The 21,084-nt window shown below is 45.3% G+C and overlaps 1 protein-coding gene across 1 annotated transcript; it reads left to right on the forward strand.

Annotated features, from left to right (window-relative positions):
* The first annotated feature begins 930 nt into the window (after positions 1-930).
* On the forward strand, positions 931-19,274 carry LOC147013302 (uncharacterized). The gene is made up of 7 exons (XM_085855005.1): positions 931-1,065; positions 7,324-7,436; positions 9,155-9,270; positions 13,233-13,292; positions 15,679-15,711; positions 17,119-17,173; positions 18,930-19,274. Exons 1-7 carry the CDS (start codon positions 1,017-1,019, stop codon positions 18,990-18,992), a joined length of 489 nt encoding a protein of 162 aa, XP_085711131.1. The 5' UTR covers positions 931-1,016; the 3' UTR covers positions 18,993-19,274.
* The last annotated feature ends 1,810 nt before the right edge of the window (positions 19,275-21,084 follow it).

The following is a 21,084-nucleotide window of genomic DNA, read 5'->3' on the forward strand; positions in this document are numbered from 1 at the left end:
TACAGGATATCTCAAAAAGTTGTGGACGGATCGGGATGAAATTTTGTGGACAGGTTTGGTGTGTGACAAGGACGAACTGATTCGATTTTGGTGAAGATCCGGTTCCGGATCCGATGACTAGAAGTTTTTTAAGTGATTCTTCACCATTGAGAGATCGGGCCAAAAATGATATATAGCATGATATCTCAAAAAGTTTTGGACGGATTCGGATGAAACTTGGTGGGCATGTTTGGTGTGTCACAAGGACGAATCGTTTCGATTTTGGTGAATATCCGAATCTGGAAGAATTATTTAAATATAAAAGTGATTCTTCACCATTGAGAGATAGGGCCAAAAACGATATATAACATGATATTTGAAAAATGTATTGATTGAGCCCGATATGTTCTCGTGGATCAGGTATTACGTGGCGGAGGTATGCGCTCTCCGGAGTGCCCTTCGAGTTTGGATATGTATTCACATGTTATTCAAGTTGTTGCACAAAAGTTGCTGTTAATGCGCTCGGGTGCGCTCAGAGAAAGCGGAACGAACATGTTGGCTATTGTGGGTTCGATTCCCGACCTGACTATAAACTGTCGGATTGGTGTTTCGCACGCTTCATGAAGATTCCCACGACGTCGTTCAGAAAAGCAGGCCATCTTGCGCTGGCACCATACAGCTAAATTACCAACTCCTGCTCAAACCTACAGCTGGGGGGGGGGGGGGGGGGGACTGCATCGGCGATGCAGCCGTGTCTCGGTAGTGATGCAATCAAACCAGCGAGATGAATTTCCAATCACATGCAGGTCACGCTCTCGCTACGTGGAGGTTCGAGGACACGAACTCACGGTTCCCATTGAAAGTCAATCTGATTTGAGACTTCAGACGAAAAGTTCGGCTGAAAACACCTGTGCGCGGTGTAAGAGACGCGTCAGCAAATCGGCTTCTCTCCGTGGAGGTTCGTCCGACGTGCTCATGCCCCCCCCCCGCCCCCCGCGAACTCCCCTGGTGTTATAAAAGCGCAGAGCGCGTCACAAATGCGCACAGAGAGCGAGTTTCGGGTCTGCGGTGCAACCATGGCCGAAGGTACAGTACTGTGTGCAGGTCGGTCCGTCGTGCTGATGTTCGTGGAATTATTATTATTACACACGACTCATTCATTGGACGTCAAGAAACGCGCTTGGGTTTGTTTTTTAAACTCGCAAAGGTATCCTACAAGTCTGGGGTTCACTTGATAGGTCGGAGGTACCTGTCTACTCTGGCTTCTTATCGGATGGGACATTAAGCCGGCTGTCCTTCCTCTCTGTATGTGAGCTTTTGCTCGAGTCAGTTCAAGTGCAGTCCTTCTGCCGGCACCCCGAGTCATGTTCTAAATTCCTACCTTCAAATACAGGTACACTTTGGCTCTGGTTAGCGTTGGGGGTTGTGAAATTGCGACTTGAAGCAAATCCAAATTTTCCCATGGGAACACAGGTATGGAATAAAGGCGAGTTCCGTTCCTTGGGACCTAGCTATGGAATATTTTGTGTAATAAAAGACAATACAGGTTGATATACATGTACATATTTAGATGTTGTTTTAATATATATATATATATATATAAAGTACAGGTGACATGTACACTCACCAGAAGTGGTGGTGGAGCTTGCTTATCGTGCGGAGGAGCGATGGGGGACGAAGGGACAGTTCATCTGCCTCTTCATCCACACATGGAACTGGATGTGCGCTTTGGTTCGACCTTGAATAATTTATCCACAGATTGTTGGACTGTTTGTCCACATGCAATGCGTGTTCGTGTTCCATCAGTCTTCCTTCTTTTTTACAACTTCAGTGCCAATTCACCCCACCGACTGAAATCTACCTCCTCCTAACCCCTCATCTGTTATCCCCTGTCCTTACCCCTCCCATGTTGCCCCTCATAATGTTACGAATTTGTAAGCTTACTGCACTCAACATTCAGATCCTTATAGAACAGTTATATCGGTAAGTACGTGCTTCTACTTAGGGTCCCGTCCCTAATGGGAATTAAATGTTCATGCGCTGCGAAGTTATTTTGATAGTCAGGGTTTTCTTTTACATTTTTATATCAACAACAACAACAACTTTTTAACGACGACACCTGCCTTCACTTCCTTCCACCATCCTCCACCGGCACCATTGCACGCGTGCGTGTCAGCACGTACGGGGGGCGGAGTTCACGAGGACCTGACGTCTCTCTCGCCCAATCCGGGGGATGCGAGCGAGGTTGCCGTCGGTCAGCCAATAAGCGCAGCCCACGCAGCACAATGTTACTCTCCTTGTTTGAGGGGCGGTCGGCCGCCACACCCCCCCCCCCGGTCCAATCAGCGGACTTGGCGCCCCTTTCGGCCAATCACGGGGGCGACGTGTGCAATTGCACGCCAAAACCGTCCAGTGAGAGAGAGTGGGTCCGAGGAAGAGGTCCCTCCCTCCTGAGGAGAAGGTGTGGTTGTCTGGACCAGCGAGGAGAGAGATGGTGTGCTCGTGGCAGGAGCATTGGCCAGTTCGAGTTCGGGGCGTTCGGTCTGGCACAAAAAGGTCTCGTCGCCTGGTCACCTGGTCACCTTGTGAGCCTCATCGCCTGGTCACCTGGTCGCCTTGTGAGCCTCATCGCCTGGTCGCCTTGTGAGCCTCATTGCCTGGTCGCCTTGTGAGCCTCATCGTCTGGTCGTCTCTTCTTGCCTGCCGGCGTTCTTTCTGGTCCACCTTCATGCCGGCTGGCGTCCATCATTGCATTGTGTTGCGGATTCGAGTCCCGCCGAACCGGATCATCAAAAACCGCACGAGGCGAAGAGGTGCAAGACATGTTCTCTCCTTCAGCTCACCTTCCCTCCCAAGCTGAAGGGCCGAATAAAAGCCGCGGCTATCACTTCTTTAGGGTATTTGTGTGTGCGTGTGTGTGTGTCTGTGGGCCCGTCTTCAAGTCAAATTGTTTCAGTGCCTTGTACATACTTGCATTTCTTTTAGTCGGTTTAAGTCTGCTCCTTGTGTGTTCCCTCCCCCCTATTGCAAATAAATATCCATTTTGTTGAATGTTTCAGCTTGTTTTTGCGTTTCTTTCATTGGTTTAGCATGGTGCGTGTTGAGAAATAGCGAGGGTAAGTTGTGCATTTGGACCGACGGGACCTCGGTAACCATCCGCTCGGGTTACGCACGGGTCGAGCACGGTAACGGCTCATCCCGTTCGAGCTCCGTCGAGGGTGTGAATTCCTCGGTAGCTCGCCACGTGGGCCTCTAGGTATTTTGAAGTTTGGCAGGTAACCCTGTCCCACGCAGTTGAATTATTGACGATTCACGGTCCTGTAGGGGACCCGTACCTTCAGAGTTATCGGAAAGGTACGATCTAGATTCCAGGTGTTCGGTGGAGCCGACTCAACTGCTCCATCTCGCGGTCGTGCTCACCGCCAATACCCGGCCCACAACAATACTACCTCCACTCTTGGCACCTCATCACTGTCTTCTGCTTCAGTATCACCTCCTCCTCTGTTGTCCCAAAGTGTGTGGTGTTCTAACATCTGAAAGCTCCATTATCACCTAACAGATATCTCACTCTCTCAATCAGTGCACTCATCACCACAAACATGCTCCTTCCTTCCTTTCAGCACACCTCCCCCTCTTCCCAACCCCTCAAAGTTTGTACCTCCCCCCGCCCGCTCCCTTCTTCACCATACCTCCACAAAGTCTCATCTTTCTCCTCTCCCCACCTTTCCCATCGCCCTCCTGCACCTTGGCTATGCCTGCTCTCATCGACTCCCTCCCTCTCAAAGCAACCTTCACACTCTACCCCGTCCAAGCTTTCCTCTAACCTTTCTCAAAAACTCCCCCTCACCCTTCTCCCTCAACTCTCCCCCCTCACTCTTCTCCCTCCAATCTTCCCCTTCACTCCTCCTTCTCAAAGTTGCCCCCCTCACATCCACAAAGCTGCCTCCTTCACCCACCATATCTCTTAGATGTCAACACTCCAGCTTCTGTAATATTCAACTGCCCTTTCCCCCCTTTATTATTACTCACCACTGTACCTCATCTCATCACCATCGAGCTTTTTCTCCTCCTCATCTGGCTCCCTCCCCTAGCTCTTCCCCCACACTCTTTCAACAACTCTCCTTACCTCCCCTCTCTTCTCTCGTCCTACCCTCCCCCTCCCCTTTCTTGCACCCAAAGCCTCCTCCACTCCCTCTTCCTTAACAGTGTGGACCTCAAATGTCCGGTGCCTTCGATCAAACTTGAGAGATCTTTCCATACAGGTTGCCACTGACAAACCAGACATAATCTGCATCTGTGGCATCTGCATCTGCAAATCCTAGTGGCATCTGGTTAAGTCTGTTTATGGTGTTTGTTCCCCCTCCATCCACTCCCTTACTTCAAATGGCCGCACAGCTGACACTGCACATGAAACGGCTGAATGCCTAAACTCGGTGTCTGCTTCTAAATCTTGTGTCCCAAATCCAACGCTTTTTGTTCTCACCTTAGTCAGTCACACCCAGCTGTCCCTGGACTCTGTGTCCTTTTCTCGTGACAAGGTGGAGAGTTTGCTGTCAAACCTCGACTCAGATTCTGCAACCAGTCCAGACGGCATCAGCCTTCATGTCCGAAAAACCTGCTCTACTGCTCTTGCTTTGTTCTATTCACCCTCTCATTTACTCAAGGTCATCTGCAATCTGCTTGGAAATTCACAAATAATACCATTCATCCATCCATCCATTCGGACCATACTCTGTGCAGAGCATTGATGCTGCCTCAACAGTCTCCTTGGCTATTAGGAGCAATCCTGGACAGGTCGCCACTCCGGCACAGGATACCAGCAAGCTGGCACTCATTTTGTCGACCTCGGAAGGATGACAGGCAGAGTCAACCCCAACTGGTATTAATTCAACAGCCGAGGAGGATTTGAACTCAGGATCTGAGGATCGCAAGCCCACCACCCTAACCATTAAGCCAACACCAAGGTGTAAATATTACCACTCTGCATAAAAAGGTGCAAAAGCAGATCCCTGCAACGACAGACCAACCAGCCTTCTCCCAATCATCAGCAAGGTTATGGAATCCATCATCGCTTCTGACATTAAATCTTTCCTCTTCTCCGATCATCAATTTGGATTCAGACCAGGTCACTCTACCCTGGATATGGTGCTTCTACTCTCCCAACAATGGATGGAGGTCCTCAATGCCAGAAATGAAATCAGAGCCATATCCTGAGACATATCATGTGCTTTTGACACGGTCTGGCACCCTGCACTACTCACCAAACTCTCTTCCTATGGTATCCAAGGCCATCTCCACTCATGGCTCGCAGACTTCCTCTTCTGTCACAGTCAACGTGTGGCCCTAAATGGAGTTCTTTCATTCCCTCTTCCTTTCCAGGCTGGAGTTCCTCAAGGTAGCGTTCTGGGCCCTGTTATTTATATGGTTTTCATCAATGATCTCTCCAATTCTCTGGAAAAACCTCTTTATCTCTTTGCTGATGACTTCACCCTCTGCCATACCATCTGTCATCCCTCAGATCAGCAAACAGCAGCCTCTTCACTCTGCAGATCTGAATAAAGTCACAAACTGGTCCAACACGTGGAACGTCTTTCAATCCTGACGAATCTCACACTCTCACTCTGTCTCTCTGAAAGGACCATTTGGACCCCCCCCCACCTCTACTTTCTCAACAATCCTCTTGAAGAAGTCCTTTCATTCAAGTTTCTGGGTCTCACTATCTGCCATGATCTTTTCTGGGAAAGCAACATTTCCAAACTGGCCTCCGAAGCCAGTCGCTGACTGGGAATCCTCTGTCCTGCAAAGTCCTTCCTTGGCCCACCTGAGCTCCTGACCACTTACAAAGTTTTCGTCCACAGCCTGATGGAGTACTGCTCTCCCCTCGGGACTAGTGCTCCTGCCTCTCACCTTTCTCGGCTTCATGCTGTGGAAACCAAGGCATGAGGCTGAATCTTTTGGTCTCTCACTCTCCTACCGCAGGCAGGTCGGCGGTCTTTCTGTCTTCTATCATCTCCTCTCCAGCCTCACCCCTCGCCCCACTGTTCTGTCTGAGATATGTCCCCCCCCCCCATATTTGTGCAGGGTGTTCAAGGTCTGCCAGCAACCCCCTTCTGGTAAAACTGCCAAAATCAAGAATCACTGCTCACCTTCACTCTTTCATTCTTTTTTTTCCCCCCCGCCTTTGGAACAAACTCCCATGCTCTCTTCAATCCCATTCTTCCCTCACGGTCTTCAAAACAGCTGTTCACCACCATCTGATCACCAAAATGCTTAGGCACCCAAGGCGAACCATCAACTTTACACCGATACCCCAACTCCCCCCATCCCCCCACCCCCCACCACAATTACCTTTCGAAAATGAATATTGTGCATTAGTATGAATAAAGCTTCTGCATTTGTAGAGTAGAAGAACCAGGGGTTGATATCGCTGAGAGGGTCTCAGAGTAGGTGTGAAAATAGACAGATCAGGTGGGGAGATGTATGAGGTTGAAGCCGGCTGTCTTGCCCCTCTTGCCGGCCCTTACCTGCATCACCGACCTGCCAGCCATGTCATCAGCCTACATCACCTACTTGCCGACCTTGTCATCCTGTACCACCATCACCTGCCTGCTTTACCTGCACGACGACTAGCCTGTGTGTCATCTGTTTTGTGCAATGACTGCCAAAGCAAGCCATGTCCTTCCTGCCCACAGAAATCCCCAACGTGAGCCTGAATGCTTCCAACATCAGTACAAATAAATAAAAATGCTTCCAATAGGAGCTATTATTTGAACAGAGGCCCCAATACTTGCATATTATATAGTCCCCTCTATAGATATCAGTGATCTCGGGCGCTCTGCGCTGGGCCGCGCTATGAGAGGGTGTAGGGCAGCCCGGAATCATGGCGAAACCCAATCCTTGTCCCTGTGTCGTAAGAGGCGACCAGGGTTGCGTCAGGAAGGGCATCCGGCGTAAAACCTGTGCCAAATCATTATGCGGATCATAACGGATGATCCACTGTGGCGACCCCTAACGGGAGCAGCCGAAAGACGAACAAGAACAACATAGATATCAGTGATCTATATCAGTAAATCTGGACTTTTCATTTCCCATACCTAAACTCCTGAAGTCTGCTTGTTTATGGATGTAATTTCATGAATAATTCATTCAGTGTTTTTGCTGCACCCAACCTCCCCCCCCCCAATTTTTTTTGTTGTTGTTGCTCTAGGCAACTGCCTAGTTTGCCTAGTGGTTGCACCACCACTGCTGGTATGCCCTTTTAATGATTGGTGATACCAAGAAAGGTCATGCATGCACTGTGCCTCACCTTCCCTTGACCAATCTCTGACCACCAACAATTCCCAGCTTCCACAGAAGAGGCTTCCAACATGCCAACGACAACAGAGCCGAGTTGGACAGCTGAGGCAGAAAAGGCTACGACTGAATCAGCTGCACCAACATGGGATCCACAAATGCAGGCAAATATGGATCCATTTGAGCACTAAACCATAAGCACATCAAAACATCTTCACATCTAACCACCCATCCTCTTAACATCCAACCACCAACACATCCAAACATCTACATAACTAACCACCCATCATCTCAACATCCAACCATCAGAACATCCAAACATCTACTGCACACAATGGACCACCTATCATCTCAACATCCAACCATCAGAACATCAAAACATCCACTGTATACAATAGACCACCCATCATCTCAACATCCAACCATCAGAACATCCAAACATCTACTGCACACAACTAACCACCCATCATCTCAACATCCAACCATCAGAACATCCAAACATCTACTGCACACAGTGGACCACCCATCATCTCAACATCCAACCATCAGAACATCCAAACATCTACTGCACACAATGGACCACCCATCATCTCAACATCCAACCATCAGAGCATGCAAACATCTACTGCACACAATGGACCACCCATCATCTCAACATCCAACCATCAGAACATCAAAACATCCACTGTATACAATGGACCACCCATCATCTCAACATACAACCATCAGAACATCCAAACATCTACTGCACACAATGGACCACCCATCATCTCAACATCCAACCATCAGAACATCAAAACATCCACTGTTTACAATGGACCACCCATCATCTCAACATACAACCATCAGAACATCCAAACATCTACTGCACACAATGGACCACCCATCATCTCAACATCCAACCATCAGAACATCAAAACATCCACTGTATACAATGGACCAACCATCAGAACATCCAAACATCTACTGCACACAATGGACCGACCACCCACATCTCAACATCCAACCATCAGAACATCAAAACATCCACTGTATACAATGGACCACCCATCATCTCAACATACAACCATCAGAACATCCAAACATCTACTGCACACAATGGACCACCCATCATCTCAACATCCAACCATCAGAACATCAAAACATCCACTGTATACAATGGACCACCCATCATCTCAACATCCAACCATCAGAACATCCAAACATCTACTGCACACAATGGACCACCCATCATCTCAACATCCAACCATCAGAACATCAAAACATCCACTGTATACAATGGACCACCCATCATCTCAACATCCAACCATCAGAACATCCAAACATCTACTGCACACAATTGACCACCCATCATCTCAACATCCAAACATCCACTGCGCACAACTAACCACCCATCATCTCAACATCCAACCATCAGAACGTCTAAACATCCACTGCGCACAACTAACCACCCATCATCTCAACATCCAACCATCAGAACATCCAAACATCCACTGCGCACAACTAACCACCCATCATCTCAGCATCCAACCATCAGAACATCCAAACATCTGCTGTACACAACTGTCCACCCATCTTCTCAACATCCAATCACCAACACATTGAGGACTTGTTTTTCAACTGATATTAATGGCAACATTTAAATCCCATTATTTTTTACTGTTTTAAATACATTTTAACCCATTAGGATCAATCATCCTGGTGTTGTTATTGTTATTATTATTATTATTATTATTATTATTATTATTATTTCACAAATATTCCCCTTATATGGCCATTCTCCGATTACTTTAAGTATTTATGACACTATCCAAACTGATCCAAACGTGTTGTGTTCCTTGGCTTTCTGGACTGATTGATCCTCCTTTGTGTGTCTCCCCAGCCACCGGGAGGAAAGAAGACAGCATCAGAGATGCGGAACAACCTGTGGAAGGGCCAGTTGAGGGAAATCATCCCACTGGCTATTTCCGCTTGGGAGACTATGGAGACCTTGATACCGTGAGAGCCTGTTTGCCATTCACTCTCCATTATATAGGCATCGTGATTACATCATATACAGGATACGTTATTTGGACAAATGGTGCTATTTTTGGTTTTAAGGAATCAAAAGGGCATCACCGTGATTTTTATTAGCAACCTCTGTTTCCCATCCATTATGACACTCCACATTTAACTCATCAACGTTTTCACTACACTTGACCAATGTCATTCATGCTGCTGGTGTATGATCGAGGTTCAGTGCTTTTATTAAGGCAAGTGCTTTGGAAGCCTTGGGGGCAGTGTTTTGGGAGCCCTGGGGGCAGTGTTTTGGGAGCCCTGGGGGCAGTGTTTTGGGAGCCTTGGTGTCAGTGCTTTGGGAGCCTTGGTGTCAGTGCTTTGGGAGCCTTGGGGACAGTGTTTTGGGAGCCTTGGTGTCAGTGTTTTGGGAGCCTTGGTGTCAGTGTTTTGGGAGCCTTGGTGTCAGTGTTTTGGGAGCCTTGGGGACAGTGTTTTAGGAGCCTTGGTGTCAGTGTTTTGGGAGCCTTGGTGTCAGTGTTTTGGGAGCCTTGGGGACAGTGCTTTGGGAGCCTTGGTGTCAGTGTTTTGGGAGCCTTGGTGTCAGTGTTTTGGGAGCCTTGGTGTCAGTGCTTTGGGAGCCTTGGTGTCAGTGTTTTGGGAGCCTTGGTGTCAGTGTTTTGGGAGCCTTGGTGTCAGTGTTTTGGGAGCCTTGGTGTCAGTGTTTTGGGAGCCTTGGTGTCAGTGTTTTGGGAGCCTTGGTGTCAGTGCTTTGGGAGCCTTGGGGACAGTTCTGGAAGTCCTAGTGGCAGTGCTCTGAGCTCATAGCATGCATAATACTGAACAGGGAGTTTTCTCTCGATGTCAGGAATTTTCGTACATGATCAACTGTCGTGGTTTTTGTTCAAATCAACAGGAGAATCCATTTTTATTAAACTTTATTCATGGTTCATAAACTTGACATGTTTTTAAAATTAATAATCGATTATTAGTGTGAAGAACTTGCTCAAGTCAGTGGAGAAGATGTCCCAAATTATAAGTAAGAGTGAGGTTTTCGAAATAGATGTTGAGTTTGTCATGAATATCTTGATCTTTACTTTCCAATCTCCCTTACTAGGTTGGAATACATATTGTCTATACGATACTGATAACTTAGCTTTTTTTTTTTTGTTGTTTGCACGATTGTTTCCTTTCTGCTGAGTACTGAGTTTTCCACATATGTGGGTTCTCCAATGGTGAATCATCATCAACCTGTTTGACTCTGTGAGCATTTGGGTTGCACCGGCGACCTGCGGGCCACGTTAGCGGATGGTGTTTTAATATTCCAAAGTGCGCTTGCCATGCAATTCGTTTTTTGATGAAACGAAGACATGTTGGAACGTGTTCGAACAAATGCACAACAGCTTTCCACCGACTCAGCACGAACGGAAACTGATGGGTATGAGGGCTGCACTACCCAGGGCTGTCACTTGTCATTGCTTAACGTATCACTCACACATCGTTTCAAATTTATACTTCATCACATATACAGTGCCGATAGAAAGTGTACCGTCCCCCTTTCACATTTTTCACCTTTTATTATCTAATTGCATCAAATACGACTTTTCCACCTTTATTTTTGCATCGTAACCCGCAAATCACAAATGGAAAACAAATTCTATAAATTTCAGAAAATTATTTAAAAATACAAAACTAGAATATCTTGGTTGGAAGAGTGTCCACCCCCCCCCCCCCCCCGAGTTAATACATGGTCGAAGCACCTTTGACAGCAATTACAGCTGTGAGTCTGTTGGGATAGGTCTCTACCAGCATTGCACCACCTTGATTGGGCAATATGTGCCCATTCTTCTGTACAAAACTGTTCAAGCTCAGTCAAATTGCATGGGGAGTGTTGATGGACAGCAATCTTTAATTCATGCCACAGATTTTTCGTTTGGATTTAGGTCGGGGCTTTGACGAGGCGACTTAAGTACATTTATCTTTTTGTTCCTTAGCCACTCCAACGTAGTTTGTCTGTGTGCTCAAGTCGTTGTCATACTGAAAGGTGAACTTCTGTCCCAATTTCAGCTTTCTTGCAGAGGGCAGCAGGTTTTCCTCCAGGATTTTTCTGTGTTTTGCTCCATCCATTTTCCCTTCGATCCTGACAAGTGCCTCACCAGTCCCTGCTGATGAGAAACATCCCAATAACGTGATGTTGCCACCACCATGCTTCGCAGTAGGGATGGTGTTTTTTTGCGTGATGTGCTTTGCTGGGTTGCACAAAACGTAACGTTTTGCATTTCGGCCAAAAAAGTTCCATCTTTGTTTTGTCAGACCATAAAACTTTTTGCCACATGGCTTCAGAATCTCCGGAGTGTTTTTTTTGTATTCCTCAAACAGGACTCAAGCTGGGCTTGTTTGAATACTGGCTTCCTTCTTGCCCCCCTACTGTCCAGTCCAGACTTGTGGAGTGCTTGGGATGTTGTTGTCACATGCACACAGTGACCAGTCTTGGCCAGAAAGGCATGTCGCTCTTTTAAAGTTGCCATTGGCCTCTTGGTGGCCTCTCCGACGAGTCTCCTCCTTACTTGGTCATCCAGTTCGGAAGGACAGCCTGATCTCGGCAGCGTCTTGGTGGTACCATATGCCTTCCACTTCTTAATGATTATCTTGACTGTGCTCCAAGGGATACGCAAGGACTTTGAAATATTTTCTTACCCATTCCCTGATCTGTGCCTTTGCACAATTTTATCCTGGAGATCTTTTGAAAGCTCCTTGGTTCTCATGGTTGAGTCTTTACTGTGAAATGCACTACCTAGCACAGGAAACCTACAGGAACAGCTGATTTTACTCTGAAATAATCAGAATCACTACAATTTAACACAGGTGGAAGCCAATTAACTTGGTTTGTGATTTTGAAGATGATTGGTTACACCTGAGATAATTTACAATTTCTGTAAGGTGGGTGGATACTTATCCAAACAAGGTATTCTAGTTTTGTATTTTTAAATGATTTTCTGAAATTTGTGGAATTTGTTTTTCACTCGGAAGTTGTGGGTTACGATGTGTAAATAAAGGTGGAAAAAGTCTGATTTTATGCAATTTCATTCCAGGCTATAAGGCACCAAAAGGTGAAAATTTTTGAAAGGGGGTGTAGACTTTCTATAGGCACTGTGCGTACTTTTGCCCTGTTGTCCTATTGACCACCGATTCATCTCCATTTTCGTTTACACGGAAAAGAATGTTAAGATAATGGAATAAATTGTAAGAACCCCTTCAAAAGTGCTGATCCAAAGCTGCTGTAATGAGAGGCACAAGTTCGTCTGGATTGCAAATTCGATGTGTTTAGGTCATCGGGAGGTGAGACATTGCACCTCACACTTTGTTGTGCAACCCATTTGGGGAGTTTGGCCCTAAATGGTCTTCTAAAGTTAAAACAAAGGCTTTTAGTGGTGACCATAAATCCACCGAGTTCAAAATCAGCTCTTTTGGGCAGAAGAAGTTCGTTCTCCAGCAAGTTTTTGGCAATGCCGGAGCTCAAGGGGAAATTGAAGAAGAATGTCAACGTAAGAATGAGTGATGAACTCCGAGTGAGATTTTTCTAATTCCTCCACCCCCTCCTCACTTTATAGTCTTGTGTCCATGTTCCATAGTTGGTTGTTTGTTTATGCATTAAGCGGACCATCCACATTCCAGTACTTGTATCTGGAAACCGTTAAACTTGTTCACTCTGAGGGTAAGGTCCCAAAACGGTCTTTGGAGGCTCAAGTAGGCCCCGTTGCTGATGCTGCATCGAGATCTTCAGTTAGAATGTTAGATGATTGCACACCAAGATCCATACCAGGCTGTCTATCCTCGCAATGTAAATGATCCTATGTATAATTTAAATCTCATTTCTTAATAAACCTCCTCCCTCCCGGGTGATATGACATTATTGTTGCCGAATGGCCTGACAATACCTCCATATTCTGGTGTTTCACTTGCAGGGTTCTGAGTATCGTGAGAAAAATCGTGATCATGGCTCTGAGAGTACTCGCGATGGTTGGGTAGGTTCCGACACATTATGATCCATCTGTTTGTCTGTGCGCTTTAAAATAAATGCCTTTTAGGGTCTCTCCCGGACAGATTCACAAGTCTACTTTTTTTTTGTTCTTTTGTATCTTAATAAAAGTAAGGCAAGTTAAAAAGATAAATTGCCAGTCCTTTGTAAGCTAACATTTGATTATGAGACACGTGGCTTCCTAAAGAAGTCGATGGTGTCGACCAGGAGCAGCTCGGCTCAGAATATGCAAGCGAGGTATCCCTTCGGTTTTATTCCACAGATAATTGTCTTGCATCATCTACACTGCCTCAATTAATGGAGAAAGCTTCTGCAAGCACCATGACCCCGTACTCTCACTAGCAAACCGACCGCACGCTACCTCGAGGTGAAACCTCCTGGAAAGAAAAAACCTTCATAGGGAGACTTTTTCACCCTCCGAGACTCATCTTGGGATTTGTTTGATGTGAATGCTATCTGAAGCCTTGTGCAATGGCAAAGGGCATCACATCCAATGGAAGACAAAGATTGAAAAGTAAGGTGGTTGTGAGAAGCTCCTCCTGGTGGTTTGTTTGTGAACGTGTAGTACCCAGCAGGAATATCTGGTGAGGATTGACTACAGAATATTTATTCCCTGAAGAAAGGTTCACCTCCATTCTTTTATCCCTTCCTTCTCTCGCATGTGGAACCGACTCGGTGTCCGTTTCCTCATGCTCTTCCCTCCAGCCTTTCAACAATGCAGGCCATCGTCACTTCTCCCATGCACACTTCTTTCACTGAACCCCTGCCCCAACCTCTTTTACTTCTTCTCCAACTTCCATCCAAGCCTCCCTTATACTCGTTTGTGAGATGTCGGTGCTGTTTTATGTGCCTGTTCTCCCTCGACCATAACTGTCAATTAGCCTTTCCATGAGACTGACCTTCTGCATTCAAAAAGGCAATGTTTGATTTATGAAACAATTATTTTTCTCAGCGCTGCCCATCTGGATGAGCTTTCTCCGAACTCTAACAAACTCGACCCAGATCAGGTCGCCCATTCAAACTCAGCAGCCGGGCAAACAGGAAACTGGTTCGGGGTGTCACAGTAAATCCAACAATGACTTTGAAAGATCTGCAAGTCTCTGTCCAAGATGGGGATCGGTGTTCATTAATCAATAACATCACGCTCCCTTCACAAGGCTGGCCTCTCTTGACAGGTGGCAAGAAAGAAGCCATTACTGAAAAATATGCATCTGAAAGCTCGTATAGAGTTTGCGAAAAAGTATCGTAATGATACTGCAGGTATGTGCAGAAAGGTTTTGTGGTCAGATGAGACAAAAATTGAACGTGAAGCATGGTGGTGGCAGCATCATGTTATGGAGCTGTTTTTCATCAGCAAGGACTGGCAATCTTGCCAGGATAGAAGGGACAATGGACGGTGCAAAGTACAGAAGAATCCTTGATGAAAACCTTGAGTCAGCCATGAATCTGAAACTGGGTCGGAGATTCACATTTCAGCAGGACAATGATCCGAAGCACAAAGCTAAAGCCACACTAGAGTGGCTGAATAAGAAGAAAATAAATGTTCTTGAGTGGCCCAGTCAAGGTCTTGACTTGAACCCAATTGAACATTGATGGAGAGACTTGAAGATCGTAGTCCATCGACGATCCCCATCAAACGTGGCAGGACGAGAGCAATTTTCACGTGAAGAATGGCCAAAGATGTCACCAGCTCACTGTGCAAAGCCGGGAGAGACCTTTCCAAAATAGCAGCAGTCTCCACTCAAAGCAAAGCCGGTAGAGCTCTACCCAAAAAGTCTCTTTGCAGTCATTGCCGCAAAAGATGTTTCCACCAAGTACTGACCGAAGGGGCCGAATACTTTAACAACCAGTGAATTTTGATTTGTATATGTTTTTTTTTACAAGTATTACTGACAGGTAACCTCCTTCAACTTATAACAGTGTTTACAGGTTTGATCTCTTCAGTTATGAATGAAAAAAGTTCATTTGTAAAAAAATTGTTTCTACTTAGTTCGTAGTTCATCTAAACGTGGTGTTATTGGTGGGAGGTGAATACTTTTGCAAGCCACTGTATGTTATTTGCGTTCACTCATTTGTGCATGGAGTCTGACATCTCCCTTCAATGTTTATCATTAAACTTTTGAAAATGTTCCACCATCTCAGATGCATGCATCCATCGACCCTTCGGGAGGATTTCATTTTGTCATTCAAGTCGGTAATTGGGCCTTCTGTCTATAAATATTCTTCATTAAAATGGTTGTTAGACAAAGAGCGGTTTATTTTACGAAGAATGCTTTGCCTATTTTATAACTTTTGAAATGTCAATTCGTTGACATTGACAGTGGATTTCTTTTTTCACCCCCCCACCCCCATCCCGGTCACTCTAATTGCAGTGCGATGATGAAGCAAGGAGGGAAGAAGGCCGGGTGAGTTGAAGATCATCGGGATGAGTACAAATGGTGTACCCTCGATTTAGCCGATGAATACGATTGTCGATTATATTGACCTACATCTTGAAAATTAGTTTGATGTGACCGAAAAACCTGTCTGCTGAAGTTGTCAGATCCGTTGAATCGATGTTTACGGTCGGATGGTGTCATTCGAGTCGTTAACTATCGTCCTCGGTGCCGTGTCAGTTTAACCTGATTGTGTGCAGAAGAGTGAATGACCAAATGAAGTCTAAAACCTTTTCCAGTGTAGATCATCTGTGGACATGTCCGTTCATTGTACGAGTCAGACTCAAATAGTCATACTTTTTTATGACTCAAGATTCAGGAGGTTGAAGACTCCTCTGGATCTGGCACTCAAACCTTTAGACTTGAGTCTTAAAACCTGTAGCTCGACCAAACCTTCGGAAACGCAATTGTACACATTAATTAAATCACATCTCCATGGAGAGAGGGGTTAAAACTTATAAGAAAGAAAATGATTGGCATGAAATAAATCCAATGAGTCAGGGTGCCGATCAGGTTGACACATCAATGATAATTAAAAATTGTTCTTGAAGACTCAACCAATCAGATTTCACCCTGGAGATTCAACTCCTGATCTGTCCTGTTTGATGGTAATCTTCTAAAATTAAAAGTCGTCTTAACGCCCAACCTTTGCTCGTCAAGGTAACACGCTGTGTTCGATCGTTCCTCCGAGGAACAGATTCGCTGGCAGGTGTAACACCATCTGTACAAAAACTTTATTTCAAGAAAAAAGTTTAAACCTGCATGCACAATGGAGAAAGTTTTATGAAGGATGAAAGAGGTTTAACTGTGAGTTTCAGATCATTAGGTTCGTAACCAGACACCATGGACCTTGTATGAGCAGATCACTGGTTATTCCAAAGAGGTATATATTATACTCGCGGGATGTGCTTGCACATTGTAAGCAATAACGAACCGTGCTTCCCCATTGTCTCGGGTCACATCTGCATTTTTTCATTTTTTTTTCATTTATTTATTTTCATTTATTTATATTTTCAATGTCAAATTTCAGCTTTCTGTGTCACCTGGAAGGTACCAATCTTTTATAGCATTCAGTGAGTCAATCAGTGGTAAGGAGGAGCTTTATACTCATATATCAGAGAGGTTAGCTCACCATTGTTCATCAAACAACCTTCATTAAGCAAAATCCTTTTTGATAATCGTAAACACAAACCGATACATGATACATTTGTTATGTGCGGCGCACACACGTCACATTGTCCTTGATTGATAGGCAAAGGTGTAGAAGTTGTGAAAGTCTGCCATGACACACCACTCTCATTGTGAGCTACTGCAGCCTCGTGGTTACAATGTTGAGATGACTGTGTGCTCTGTGTCTATGTCTCTTATCTATGGAAGGGCTCTTGGAGGAGGAGCTTTTGGAGGTGTGACAAACATTGTGAGAGCATTGCAGGTAAGACACTCCTCCAGTTGATCTTTGCTCAGTACAATCCAGAGTAGTCACTGTGTATACATTATCTTGGAGATATTCCCATTCAGCCAAGGCCATATGTGATTTGTTATTGTAAACATGGACAGTGCAGTATATCAAAGGAACACATGATGATCGGACTAAGTACATATGGTACACTTTAACACGTGTGACAAGTATCCCACAGCTCATGATGTTGCGATCCCAAATTTAAATCACAGATGCTGTTGATTTGTCCATTCCCTTTTGAGGAATCTTGTAATTTATGTAAAATTACAAACCATAAGTAACTGCATTGGCTAACGATGGATTTATAAACACCATTCTGATAATTCTCTCACCCATGAGTTTATGATATAAGAAGGGACCTTTCCGCCATTTTGAATTCTCCAAACCGTCTGGACAGGCCTCTGGCCTGGCTGGGTTTTCAGCTCAACGCTGATTCTGATGATGCCTCAACAGGGGCGAAGCTGGTAGATCATTTGGTTTGGGATACTTGTCTTGTCATTGTGTTTGTGCTGACGCTGGTAAAATTGCTTTAGCTTGTCCAACTTGTATACCGTACCCTGGTAGTACAGCTGAGAGAACGGTCGGCAGTCTGAATGGAAGGGCCTGGTTTATTCCAAACTGGAACGGAATCTTTTGTACATGATATATATTACCTTGCGATGTGAAAATGAACAAGTACTTCAAAACAAAGACCCCCTATATGCATACGGCTTTGTGAGAGCGAAGTTTTTATAACCACTGGGTATACAGTAACCTAGATTCAAGTCATCCATGAGAAAGAGGAAATATTGTTAATACTTATACCTTCAGCAAATCTTTCCTAATGGATAATTAGCAGTACTAGCAGGACGCCCTCCCCCGGGCGGGGGTACCCATGCCGGCCCACCAAACATGGATGGCCGCTTGGTGTCTGGGGAGTCAAAGCAATGTAAAATAGCAATCACCAGGATGAGTCACGGGGAGAGGAAAGCGTGTGATTTTCTGCACCACCAAGATGGACCGTTGTTTGCTAATGCGGATAGATGCAATAACAGTAGACACAAATGACGGTGCTGGGGAAAATGGTCACACACTTGGTTAGTGCTGCGACCAATTGATGAGTGAAGGGAAAAAACGGGTACACGCAATTGATCAGTGCCACGACCAATCAACGAGTGAATATTACTGACATAGCTACAGCCACAGAACCTCTATTTATTACAGTTGATTCTTTTTATACATCACGAAGGACTCCAGGACATTCATGACCCCCATTCCCCCCCCCAACTCCCCATGCCACCATTCACCGTTCCCCCTTGTTGACCCATGTTAGTTATCTGCATGAGTATTTGTTTTTGCCAACTAGAGAGAAAGAGCCCCTCCCTCCCCCCCTTAACCCCTTTTACTTCCCAACTTCCCCCCTGCAGACATCCGTGACGTTGGCTCTCACTCGTAAAAAGCGAATACACTTTAATCTCTCCCATGAAATTATACGGATACCATTGGCTTTTAAACCTGCTGACATCCACAAATTCTAAGGGCACGATGTGATTTAACTCAGCACAATGCACCGGTTTTGCAAAGTCTTCCGATTTTTTAAATCCAGTATTTAGTTCCACTTCTTCCACATGGTTGAAGAGCGAGCCAAAAAAAGTTGCACAGGGATCTTCCTGTACTTTTGCACCATGTTGAGCCATTCATTCAGTGTCTACCAGAGCCCCCTTTACCCCCTTCTTTGTTGGACCCGCAGCCACGAAACCGTGCACCAGAACCAGGACCTTCTGGAATGCAGAACGTCGAGAGTTCAATCTAAGAACCGAGTTATGTGAGGACGAGCCAGCCCTACACCCCTACACCCCCATGAGTTTATACCTGAGCAAAGTGGAGCGCATAGAGTTAATTACAAGGGCAAGAACTAAATTTGGCATCTTTTTATTTAAATCTCTCTCACTTCCTTGGTCCACTTGTCTTTTTTTGGATTCCCAAAGAATCTGAATATCTAAAATGTGTAAAACGATGATCTTTCCAATCACCACTTAGATCATTGAATGCTTTTTATTTGTTTTACACAAAATAAATGACTGGAAAGGTTTAATCGGGAGTGTTGTCGTTAATTTGTGTGTTTTATTTTCTAATATGACTCCATTGGGAATGAAGGCTGGCAGGATGGCCTCGAGGTACGTCCACTTGCCTCGAAGCTGTCTCGCCTGGATTTGAATCTCGACCGAGTTATCAACTGTCATCCTGGTGTTTCACAGGCAGGTTGATTCATCAATGTGTGTGCTGTCCCTTGGACGGACGTTAAACTGGCGTCTCGTCTGCCATCGTTCATTGGTGGACGTTAACGATACCACGGCGTCCTTCACAAAGAGTAGGTGAGATATTGCTGGCACCATGGGGAAATTCCGAATTCCTACCCAAACCAGCAGAGACAGCCGTTTGCCCATGCCCTCAGCCAATAATGTCACACCACAGCCTTGTGCTGCATTTGAACGAAGAAAATTGGGACTGAAGAAGTTAGCTGTACTACGATAAGGAAATGTTTAATACTGTCACAGCGCTGGCGGTCCAGGTTAATCCGCTGACCCAAATTGCGGTGGAGGGCGGTTGACATCGCCAGCCTGGACGGTCGAGCGGTCTTTCCTTAATAGGAGGCGGACACGTTGATCCTCGGAGATTATCATGTGTGCGAGAAGAGCATGGGGCAATGGTGGTGCGAAGGGAGCACAGAAATGGATGCACAGGAGGATTTATACTCGACCCCCACAACAAATACATTGACACAGCCACTTAAAATGAACACATTTATTGAAAATAGACAAATTTTTACAAAGCACAATAATCAGAATATAACAATACATAAGGCAAATTAAAGTCGAAGTCAAGGCGCCTCCACACACAGACTTAAATACAGACAAGGGGAAACAAAATAAAAGAAAACCCTCCTTTATTCTGGCACTTAGCTTGTCCCAGAGATGGTCTTTGTGAAAAGTGGAATTGAGGCACTTCTACTTGCACATGTGGACGCGCTCAAAATGGCGCCAAGTTGCTCTCTCGCAGTGGGACAAATGTTTGTCAGGCAATTCGTGAGTGGAATTCAACACCAAGGCTCAGAGACTCCATGCAACTGCTTCGTGCATTGATCGTCCTCACCGACCCACTATTTGACATACACGAGGCTGTTAGATGTTGTTAGATCCCCAATCCAAAACCATGATGCCAACACCAGGCATGAGGACAAGTTTTTGGCCCTATTTCTCAATGGTGAAGAATCACTTTTTTAAGAATTAAAAACTCGTATCCAGATTCGGATCTTCACCAAAATTGAATCAATTTGGCCGTGTCACACACCCAACCTGTCCACCAAGTTTCGTCCGAATCCGTCCGCAACTTTTTGAGATATCGTGCTATATATCATGTTTGGCCCTATCTCTCAACGGTGAAGAATCATTTTTAAAATTCTATTGTTCAGATTTGGAACCTCACCAAAATCTAATACTTTCATTTTTGTCACACACCTAACCTATCCACAAAGTATTGTCTGAATCTGTCCACAACATTTTGAGATATCCTATTCACAGCCAAACAAGCAGACAGACAGGGGTGAAAAAGTAACCACCACCCACCTTCGGTGGTGGACATATCTAGACATCTGAGATCATTAAGCGATCGCCAAGGTAGGCCTCCCCCACGACTTACCCTTGGCCCGTGATCCAATGATGGTCATATTTTTTTCGGACTGCTCTATGACCTTGACCTTCAACATTTAGGGTTAGATTGTAAATAAAGAAAATATGTCCCCTTTAACAACCTAACCATAAAACACAACATAATGAGGAAGATTATTCAACTTATGATCAAAAAGGTGTTTTTTGTTATTTAGGTCACAATACGAATCAAGTCGG

Source organism: Eptatretus burgeri, chromosome 14, assembly GCF_056783735.1.
Source record: "Eptatretus burgeri isolate ZD-2024b chromosome 14, Ebu_testis_v1, whole genome shotgun sequence".
NCBI lineage: Eukaryota > Metazoa > Chordata > Myxini > Myxiniformes > Myxinidae > Eptatretus > Eptatretus burgeri.

Bases quoted from the DNA above. Each gene is read 5' to 3' on its own strand.
- LOC147013302 (XM_085855005.1), top strand. From the start codon at position 1,017: ATGCGCACAGAGAGCGAGTTTCGGGTCTGCGGTGCAACCATGGCCGAA. The intron at 13,293-15,678 runs GTAGGTTCCGAC...CTCTAATTGCAG, and splicing joins AGAGTACTCGCGATGGTTGG to TGCGATGATGAAGCAAGGAG. The intron at 17,174-18,929 runs GTAAGACACTCC...TTGGACCCGCAG, and splicing joins ACATTGTGAGAGCATTGCAG to CCACGAAACCGTGCACCAGA.